Consider the following 11,260-nt stretch of genomic DNA (forward strand, 5'->3'; position numbering starts at 1 on the left):
TCTCATTGGGAGGTTTATTTAATGGAAGACGTCAAAAATCTGCGAAGCTACTGCTTCCGGCAGCCTCTACGGCGAGACAACTGTGGCTCCTACACGGGCTGGGAAGACGTGTCTACTTCTAATCTAGAGACACAGCGCTGGATGCGTCATGGCCAGACGACGGCGGCGGCGAGAGCGGTGGACGAGTTTGCTCTCGAATCTAAACACAAGAGGACGTGGCGACCGGACGGGCCTCGACTTATCGGCGGCCCGCGCCGCTGCTGGCGTACGCAGCCAGGTCGCCGGGAAGGCAATGGAATCGCGTGAGCTGGACAACGGCTTACGACAACGCGAACAACACCCACGAATAAAACGGCCCCCACGGACTTGAGAAGTGTTCAAGTAACAATTTTGTTGGAAACTGGACGGCTCGACCGCGTGCAGCAACACGGACGGACGCGCGCTTGCTGCAGGCTACTGATTTGAAAATCATTGTTACGATGCTATTGCGTTTGAAACCGTTCAGCGGGTACACTTAAAAGCTTACATATTTACGCAATATGCAGCTGAAGGATTAAAAAAAGATCAGCTGCCAGAAGAGTAGAAAGTCCTCGGACACAGCTGCATATGTAAGCAAATGGTGACGATTTCTGAGGACGAGAAATTTAAAATGTGCGCTTAAAATGCATTTTTACTTTCTCTAGTCACCGTTGTTATTACTGAGTGATGGCATCGTGCGGTTCGCACAGTGTATAGCAGCGGGGCTTCAAAACAAGCCTCACGTTCAATCCGTGTGACTTGGAATCGAACTCTTAAAACGATCTAGAAAGCTGCCCCTAATGTGCGTCTTAAAATGTCAACTTTTTTGCTGGTGGGAAAAAAATTTAACGTCACCCACGGGACGAAAGTGAAGAGTGACGTCCAGAAAGCTTCCCGAATTTCGCGAGGGAGCGCAAGCCACACACAATTATCCGTAATTATTGCTTATTGGATTTTTGTCCATTTGCACGTGGATGACCTATAAAACAGCAAACACAGCGATAACACTGACAGCAGCAACAGGTGTGTGACACGCTGGGGAAACGACAGACGCCGGGTGCGTAAACAACGATCCGTACGAAGCGTTTGAGCCACCTTGCTCTGGGACTTGAATTAACTACTACTACCACTATGTTTATTTCACCAGGCAAAGCCCACCAAGCAATATAGCTCTTTTTCAGAAGCGACCTGGCCACAAATGATAGCTCAACATAGTGGCTTGTCACAATGCTGATGACCGTTGCTCACCCAGGAAAGCTTGAGTCTCAAGACTCGATTTCACGAGGGTCCTGCTTCCATTGGGATGTTTTGTCAATGAAACCCGTGGTTGACATGTCAGAAGGAGGAATCTCACACATGAGGGGGGGGGGGGATAACACTCAAACGAGCTCTGCATATACAGATTCAAGAATCCACTGTTGTAATACTTTCTCCTGGACACTTCACAGCCCAAGCCGACACCACCTGGTATTCCCAGTCTCCCATCCACGTAATAATCAGGCTCAACCCTGCTTATCTTCGGAGAGTTGACAAGGGGAGGCACAACCCATAACTCCTCACCCAACTGGGTTTACACAAAGCAATCATGGCCACCTACTAGTAGAACGAACGCCTTTATTGCAGGTTAAGCTATGAAATCACCTCGTGTCCACAAGGACAGCTGCCACTCGGGGTGCCCCTTCAAGTGTTCAACATGAGATGGGGTTGCAAAGCGCTTATCGTGTGTTCAGCGCTCTGAGACGCCCTGGCGTATAGGAGGGCGCTATATCAAAAACACATCGTTTTCATTGCCCAGTTGTAGCAGATGTGCTCTTCTTGGACGTTACATTCCATCACGAGTGGCGAGCTGTACCACCATCGGACAGACGGTGGGCTTGTGCCGGTACATTGAGGAGTCTCGTTAACGATCACTCGCAGACTGGACGAATCCTCGATGGTACTCGTTTCAGCAGGGTTTGTGTCTTAGAGAAACTTGATTGGGCAAGAGTTTGTGTGTTTTTTCTACGAAGGCGATGCCAAGTGTGCTCTCGGTGCGATGAGCAAATGATCAAATGTCTCTTCGCGGGAAGGACGAGACGTGTTCGTGAGATCGTGACATCATTGGCAACAAGTGAGAACTGCGGGAGTTGGCTAAACGTCGGTGGAATGGATCAAACCGCCTGCACTTCAAAGTCCCTCCGGAGGATGGCGCTCTTAAGGTGGCGATGACACGTGGTAATTTGTAGAATTCGTTGCTGGCAACAGTGGCCGCACCATTTTGTATCGTCGCCTCAATTGGCGGACAACAGGGATGATGACACAATCAAATCAAACACAGCGGTCAGATGACAACCTCGAGGTCACGTGATCACTCATTGTTCGTCGAAGAAACTAAAAAAAAAATGTCCTTCGGAAGGCAGAACTCCATCACCCCATGCCATTGCCGTAGCGAGTTGCTAAAACCGCTCAGTGCAAATCCTTTGCCGGTGGCAATTGACAGCAACAATTTACCCTAATATTGCCTGAGCACATCATGAACATTTGGCAATAATGCTTTACACCGTGTCAAACGTTTAAAAACACACGCAGCAGGTTTATCCTCCCCTTTGGTGCAATGAAACGCAATTACACAATCAATACATTATTGCAGCGAAGTGATTTTGATAAAAAAAAAAAGATTTATAATTTAATAAAAAATACATTTGAAAGCAAAAAAATAAGTGGCGGCTTCTTTTGCCACTGAAAAATACCTCCAAATCTCTTTTTTCGTATTTGCACCCGATGTGAAAAGCTTAATGCTGACCTTCACGCAGCAAGATGCTGTCAAGCATCACGAGATCCGTGACCTCACCTAAGGGTGACCTCCCCGTGAGTTTGGGGAGAGACCTTCGCTGTCGGTGAGGAGAGGAAAAAGCCTTGGCCACAGTCTCACGCCTCTCTAACCCTTACCTTGCAGACTGAACGTCTGACTGTAATCCCACATTGTAAGCCCTAATGTTAAACATTCTACCTAGGTGAATACCAAGTCATTATCCTCTCACCTTAACCTGTGACCTGTAACCCTCCATCTTTACACTAACCCCGAACCCAAAATCCAACCCTATTCAACAGCTAATCTTATCGGTTCGTCCAATCCAACTATGAGTCCTTAAATCCAAAATCTGCCCACTACCCCATTCTTAACACGAAGCTGACTTGCAGTTGTCTGAAACCTACCGATGCCCCTAATCCTATCCCTAATCATTGCCCTACCAGTACCCCAACCTCTTTTGCTATCCCCACCATTAACCTTAATCATACCTCTGACATATATGACCCTTCACCCCACAGCCTAAACCTGTCGCCATCTCTAACCTTACCCCTATCTTCCAACTGGAATGCAACCCCTAACTGTACACATTCATTTTTACAAGCCCTTACCCTGTCCCCAAATCCAGACGTTTTCCAAACTCCAGTCTTCACAACCCACCAAGGTGCACAGGTCCAAACTGACATCTCCATTCAAATGTAAATTGTCCTTGCACACTGCACGCCCCTGATGACTGATAAACGCCTCCATCGTGATGTACAAAGCAACAAATCAAATTATAATGTCTCCAAAGGCAAATGTTCCCCCCATGTAGTGAGTGGCCAGCACCACGCCGCCTTTGTCTCCCTAGTGACAATGTTTTTACACATTGCACTAGGTTCTCAATTGAGGCTGAGTAAACCTAGGGGAGGAGGCCCAGGACCAGTTCAGATAAGCATCACTAGTGTTGGCCGTGAGTGATTCAGTGCCCTCTAAGTCACGTATTTAGCAATAATCAGGCATGTACAGCGTGCCACAACTGAATTGGCATTTGAATGGAGGGAGGTTTGGCGAGTAAGAAAAATTACCGCGGTGGCTCTGAAGAGTGGATTGTGGGAAACTCTTCGTGAACCTCTTCACCCCTCCCTACTTTGCCCGCACACTATCCCCGCTGGTCCCCCTCCGTCCCTTACCCCAATCGGTGGTGGATGCTGCCTGTGGTACCGCTGTAGTTCTTAAGTCGCTACGCAAATATGCGTGTGTGAGTGTGTGCGCGCGCGTGTGCGTGCGGGTCACACGATGCTGGTGATGTCGCCGATGGGCCTGCGTGCCGCCGCACCGCACGTGCCGCGGAAGGGGCTGCCCTCGTGGCCGCGGCGCACGCGCTCCAGCGGGCGCGAGCAGCAGGGCAGCGCCAGCAGCAGGCGGGCGAGCAGCGTGGCGCAGGGCAGGGGCAGCGCCAGCACGAACACGGGCGGCAGGTGGAAGTGGTAGTGCTCGGCTTCGAAGGCGCGGCGCCAGCCGAACGTGAGCGCGTGCAGCGTGCTCACCGCCAGCGCCACCACGCCCAGCTTGGACTGGTGGAGGGAGGGGGCGGGGAGGGCCAGCGGAGCGCGCGGCGTCGAGTGCCGTTAATGGTGATTACCGTGCGTGCGCGTGGAACCGCGGCGCCACGCCCACACCCACACTCACGCTGCTCGGTTGAGTTGGCTCGTCGGCGAAAATTTGGTAATTGTGATTCGATTACTTGGGTCCCTTCTAAAAGCAGTGGCCAGCTTCATATCCTGCCTCCTGCAGGCAGGAAAACACCGAAGAAGCCATGCAGAGTGTGGCATGGTTGGTGATGTGGCCTATGACGTCATGAAGCCCCGCTCTTCACCAGCAGCACGTGAGACTTTCCCCCCAGCTACTTCTGTGATATCCGATTAATCGCGTAACAGAAACGATAATTGGCAGAGCAAATTATTACGTAAATAATCGGTTACACCCGACTGTCGTGCGCGCACGCACACACACACTCCACCTGCACGTGTAATAGACGCATCCCGCCCGTACGTGTTTGTACGCACGCACACACGCACGCACGCACACACGCCGTACCTGTATGAAGCTGAACTCGCGCCAGTTGAGCGCGTCGCTGACGGACGGCAGGGAGGTGATGGCGAGCAGCACCATGAGGCCGAGCGCCATGATGCCGAGCGAGATGTACGTCTCCATGCGCCACACTTGCTCTTCATCCCACGACGACGTCAAGCCGCTCTGCACCTGAAAACGCCGGGCGACGAGAATGAGAGGCACGTGTGCTTTCCTGAGGGTCGCGTCGTCTCCGTCAAGGTGGCGCTGTCACGCAATGACATCGGACACCCGACGAAAGCGCCGAGATCAGCGATCAAACCATAATTTGTAAGAAAGTAGGCGTGGAGTTGTCAGTAGAGTCGTGTCTTGCGAATTGAGGCGCCTGTGGTATTGATTCCGCTTCATAGTCGATTCGACTGCCACATTACAGTATCGGTTCATCAAGGGTTAATCCCTGCGTCGATTCATTGGCAAGCGACCCACGGATTGAGTAATCCCATGGGCTAGTATGGCATCGCGTGAAACGCTCCCCCCCCTTTTTCTGATTGGCTAATATCTGAACGATCAGCGATTCGCTCCCAGTCCATTGTCATCGCCCTGCGGCGTCGCGTGGCACCGCGTGAACTCACCTGCCGGTAGGCGTCGTCGAGCAGGCGGTAGCGGTACGAGCGGCGCAGGGGCAGGGCGAGGCTGTAGATGGCGTGCAGGCCGGCGTAGAAGAACGCCAGCAGGCCCAGCTGCTTGCGGCATCGCAGCCAGCGGTCGAGCCACGGCGGGAAATGCCGCCACTTGGTGGCGTGCCACAGCTGCAGCGCCGCTGCCAGCGCGCCCGGCACGTACACCAGAGCAAGCAGCGACAGCGCCACCACGGGCAGCGTGGCATTCACCACCTCCACGGGGATCCTGCGAGGACACGAGGAGACATCAAAGGGGGACGCGGGTACGTGGGGAATCGGGGACAGAAAGATGCGGATATAGGAACGTGGGGACATGGGGACACGCGCTTACTTGTAGAACTCGCTGCGGCCGTGCACCGCGAAGGGGTGGACGACCTCGTGCACGAACGCGTAGAGGAAGAAGAAGAGGGAGAGCGCGAGGCAGAGCAGCACGGGGAAGCGCCACAGCGGGAAGAGGCGCAGGGGCAGTTCCTCGACGCTGGCGGCGGAGGAGAGGGCGCCCATGTCGAGCGGCGCGAAGCCGAGGTCGCGCGCCAGCTGCATGACGGCGGCGCGCGCCTCCACGCTGTCCCCGCACACGGGCACCTGTAGGCGCGCGGCAGGATGCACGATACGAAGTGAAGCACACGACACACAACATAAACACACGACACGGAATGCGGTAGCACGAGGGACGAAGCAACAATATGCACGACGTCGCACGAAACGCACGACGCGAAACATGAAACAAGAGAATCGCACGATCACTTCTTCCCCTACTCAGTGGCAGTGTGTGCGGCTCATTTCCCTCCTTCCTGTCTGATCTTGAGCTTTCTTCTTCACATCACTGTACGGCCTCCCTCTTGCTTGCTTCAAGTCGTCAAGCAGCGTCCTTCTCTTTCTGAATCTTGGCCTCTTTCCCAGAATCCCTAACACCTACAGAACTTCCTTAATCGAGCTCTCACCTTTGAGATTGTGCCCAATACACATCCCTTGCCTGGTCTGCATTGTTCTAAAGAGACTTCTCTCCTCCCGAAACCTGCTCCAGAACTTCCACATTTCTCTTTCACTCCACTCATACTCACATCTCAAGACTTATCCAGTCGCCTTACATCTCCCTTCCAGGTTTCGGCTGCGTAAAAACACGACCCCTCTAGACTCGGCTCTTCAAAAGTCACTTCTTCAACTCTGCTCATTCGTCTCGTCAGGAGCAAATGTTCTCCTCCTGCTCGAAGATGCCTTGCCCACACGGCGATCCCCGCTCGGATGAGCGCACGATTCAAAGCACAACGCGAAACGACGATGACGCTGCGATGCGCACACACGCGCACGCACGCACCGGACGTGACACTCACGCGCTTGCTGGAGTCCCTGGGCCCGCCCTGCAGCGCCCAGGCCGACACCACGTTAAAGGCCTTCACCACGTGCGAGTGGGGAAACATCTCCGCCAGGAATTCCGCATTGCTCCTCTGCGTCCTCCCGTCGCCGCCGCCGCTGCCTCCTCCGCGCTTCCGCCGCCGCTGCTCCCTCCTCTGCGCCGGGCTGCGGTTGCTGACGTCGACGAGGACCCTGCCGGCGAGCGCGCCGCCCAGCTCGGCGAGCGTCGCGTAGTGCTCGTGGTGCAGCGCCACGACCACGAGCGCAGCGCTCGCCGCCGCCTCGGCGCGGCCCAGCAGCTCGGCCTGCGGCGGCATGCGCTCGGCGGCCGCCTTGGGGTCGCGGCTGCCCACGGCGACGGCGTAGCCGGCCGAGAGGAGGCGGGCCGCGAGGGCCCGCGCGAAGTCGCCGCTGCCCAGGATGGCCACGCTGCGGCGGTTCCCGTTGGGCCGGAAAGCGCCGCCGGTGCCGCCGCCGCCGCCGCCAGGCACGGGGCCGCCGTTGCGCAGGGAGATGAGCGGAGAGTTGGAGACGCTCAGGGTGCCCTCCACGGCCATGGTGGACGCGACGATGGGGGGGAGGGGAAAGGGGGGTGTGGGGGCAGACCCTCGGCTGGGGAGAGCCTCTGCGAGTAAAGAGGGTGCCACGGTGGCGAAATGTTAACTATCTCGCCTGGTGTACAGCAGGTCGTGGGTTCCATGTATATTTGGAGTGTGCGTGTTTTCCCCGTGTTCGCGCGGATTTTTCCCTCCACATTTAGAAACGTTAGTTTAGACTATTTGACTGCGATACATTTCCATGTGATAAGCTATCATTTGTGACCAGGTCGTTTCTGAAAAAGAGCTACAGTATACAGCTCAGTGGGCCTTGCTTGGTAAGATAAAAAGTCTCCGGGTTGCACAAGACCCGACCTACAGAAATCCTACTTTACGGAAATGCTCCCATGAATCGTGTAAAAAAATAATAATTTGCGGGCAGTTTTGCTTTAGTTACGTAAACGCAAACAGTGCAGTGCGGTGAGGTTGTGGATGAACACCGCGGAGCGAGACGTAAAGCGGTGAGATGTAAGACGGGCAGCCGCTAGTTTACTCGGTTAAACTAAAAGTGTATAATTGACAGACACACGCGCGCGCTGACACGTACAAAGATCCCCCTGAACAGACTTGGGGGCAAGTGCCGTTAGCGAGCTCCTATTAAGGCTGGGACGGCACACGAGGGGGTGGGTGGCCAGGAACACGCCCGACCGCCTTTGTCTCCCCAAAGGCGATTATTTTTACACACCGCACCAGGTATTCATTTGAGGCCCAGGACCGGTTCAGATAATCGTCACCGGTGTTGTTGGCCGCGAGCCGGGAATCGAACTCGGGTCGCCGGGTTCGTAGCGCAGGGCGCTAACCGCTCCCAGGACACACACAAAGACAAGCCACACACACACGCGCGCTGAGCTGGCGTTGCCTCTTGAATCCACAAAGATTTTGCAATTTTTATGGAATTTCCCAAAGACGTCACTGATCAGTTGCGACTCACAGCACATGACTTGCCAAAGCCAAAGGTCACCTGTACGGCCCCGAACGAACTCCTGGGGCAAGTGCTGTGTGCGAGCACCAATGACATCGGCATGGCACACACTAAGGGATGAGTGACCAGCAACCACGCCCGGTCGCCTTTGTCTCCCCAAGTGGCGATGTTTTTACACATCGCACCAGGAACTCATTTGAGGCTGAGTCGACCTAGGGGAGGCCAAGCGACCGGTTCAGATATTCGTCAATGTTTGTTGGCCGTGAGCGGGAATTGAACTCAGGTCTCTACAGCGTAGCGCGCTAACCACTGCGCCACCGCTCCTCACGCTCCACTTGACACCCCAAAGACAAAGATCCCCCGTATAGCCTTGAACAGACTGTTGGCGCAAGTGCTGTTCGCGAGTAGCAGCAGAAGGCCGGCACCCCACGTACACACAAACACGCGGCCTCATTAGTCCACTGCTGGATGAGTTTCGCCCTCACACCGTGCGGGCAGTCGGGAATCATTTGACCATACTTCACCACGCTGGCTGGCCAGTGCACGTTTTGTCTAAAGGCTCAAGCCAGCTTGCCTGAGCAGCATCTGACGAGGCCTCGCATTCTGGGTGATGTGGATATCCACCACGGGGAAGCAACGTCGCACGAACGGCCTCTCCCAAAACACCCCACGCCTATGCACGTGTCACTTTAAATCAAAGTCCCAGACTCCCTCACTCCCCTTCAACAAAGACAGCAGGACAGGCAGGCTACCACCCCCCCAGCCCCCACGTGCCACGTGCAGCGACTGTCTGGCTGTCATCACAGCTACCTTCACAAACCCGCACTGACCAGCGTGGTGAAGTATGGTCAATTCAACCCCCACCCCTCAACAGCGTGGGAAGACCCTCACCCAGTAGTGGACTGACACAAGTTAATGTGTATCATCATGTGAGGCATGTGAACACCGCCTGTGAATCTGGTGCTGTGGAATTCTCGAGCCCCAATCCATAGGGCACACTGCTGCTGCCACTCACAAGGATATCTTCACAAACTCTGATTTTTTCTAAACTGTGGGGGTCTCCATAAGCCCGCCGCCAAACCACCTAAGAAAACAAATATATATACGTAACTGGTGTTGTTCAAATATCACAATAATGGTAAAGATTCTCGATTTGAAGTTTTCGTGACGGAAGCTTGTGTTGCCTCCGAAACGTCGTGATTTAATTTGTTTTAATTGTATTTTTTACCTACATGACTTTACCGAAAAATCAAAGAGTAATGTTCAAGATGACGTGCACATTACTCAAATTGGTCTTTTCCACGGAGCATCATCATTGCGGCATGACCCTCCTGGAAAGGAGTCGCGAGACTGGTTCAGGCTCCCTCCCCTGGGTAAGCCCGCCTGATTATATAACAAGAGACTCATCAAGTTGTGACCTCCCTAAACCCGACTCAATAAATCGAGGTCTTCCAAAACCTTAATTTTTCCGCATCACAGTTTTCTTTAACCATGGTACAGTATGCTATTTAATGATTGTTACATGAAACATGACTGTCATTACATCGTGGTTTTTGATCAAATCTTTCTAATCCTAAGCCCTCGTTTTATTCACCACATTCCACCCAAAACCGGTCTTCCGAACCCAGTTCAATTCTAAAAACATTTTGCCAACGTCCAACGATTGACCACTTTCAATCCCTGTTTTGTGGTCACTCATCGTTGGTCTCGAGTCCCCCTCATGGCACCCCACTCGCCACTGTCACCGGCTGTCTGGCCATGCCCGCCTATGGGATGGCGGTGGGGGGGGGGGCGTTAGGGGTACTCAAGCAGGGCCCGGTTCGCAGTGACCCCTACACAACCCAGACGCTCCATAGTTTCGGCGTGAACGCGCTTACCCGGTCACAGGCTGGGATGTCCGTCCGCGGAGAGACACGGGGAGACGAGCAGAGAGACAGGCAGACTCGGGGAGACACAGAAGGAGACACGGGGACACGCGTGGAGACACGGGGACACGCGGGGAAAGTGTCAACACGTCCAGACGACACCACCGCGGCGACCACGCATGAGCCAAACGGGAATCGATCCAACACGAATGTATAATGATTCGATCCTAATTGTATTGCGTTGCAGAAGAATCGAATCGAATTGGAGGCGGAGTTAAGATTCCGTAGGCGCTTTGTAATCGAATGGAATGGATCGAGTTGAATGCTACAGGGCTGTGTAATGTGAATGCCAATTGTTGGTTGTAAACACAATAAGTTATTTAAAAAAAGACTAAGCAATGCATTCGCAGGGATTACGTAATACTTTACAACACGCGTGTATCTTTGGAAGCATTTAAACTTAACTATAACATTTTTTATATTTGACTAAGTAAGCTCCAATGCGCTATAGAGATAGTTTATTAATATTACACGCTTTTATTTAACTCACTCTGTCTGTTGTACTGTATCCTCAAATCTTGTAACTCAATTTTTAGCCATTTCCCAATGTGGTATCGACAAACTTGGTATACTTATGTCATACTGATGACAACACTATATTCTATCATTAAAATAAAATATATATTTTTAAATATTATTTTTTGTATGTTATGTTTCGCCTTGGGTCTAATTGTCCATGCTCAACTTACGTTGGTTGTAAATCACCACGGTCCCTTACGTTATGGCAAGCATCGGGGCCACTTCCTGGAGTCATGGAGTTCTTACATTGCTAGTAGGGTACATTTCATTAAAGCGTGTTTAAAAAAAAGTTTTTTTAAATATTACTTATTTCAGAAGAGACCTGACCACAAATCATAGCTCAACGAAGTGGCTTTTTACGTGGAAATTTATAGCAAACAAATACTCTAAATGTCATTGGAACC

General features: G+C 52.8%; 1 protein-coding gene across 1 annotated transcript; it reads right to left on the minus strand.

Annotated features, from left to right (window-relative positions):
• On the minus strand, positions 1-10,476 carry LOC144724700 (metalloreductase STEAP2-like). The gene is made up of 6 exons (XM_078604034.1): positions 10,290-10,476; positions 6,873-7,519; positions 5,870-6,123; positions 5,491-5,764; positions 4,886-5,050; positions 1-4,362 (listed from the first exon to the last, which is right to left on the minus strand). Exons 2-6 carry the CDS (start codon positions 7,449-7,451, stop codon positions 4,078-4,080), a joined length of 1,557 nt encoding a protein of 518 aa, XP_078460160.1. The 5' UTR covers positions 7,452-7,519; positions 10,290-10,476; the 3' UTR covers positions 1-4,077.
• Between the last annotated feature and the right edge of the window lie 784 nt (positions 10,477-11,260).

Source organism: Lampetra planeri, chromosome 2 (genome assembly GCF_965212315.1).
Source record: "Lampetra planeri chromosome 2, kcLamPlan1.2.h2, whole genome shotgun sequence".
NCBI classification, from domain to species: domain Eukaryota; kingdom Metazoa; phylum Chordata; class Hyperoartia; order Petromyzontiformes; family Petromyzontidae; genus Lampetra; species Lampetra planeri.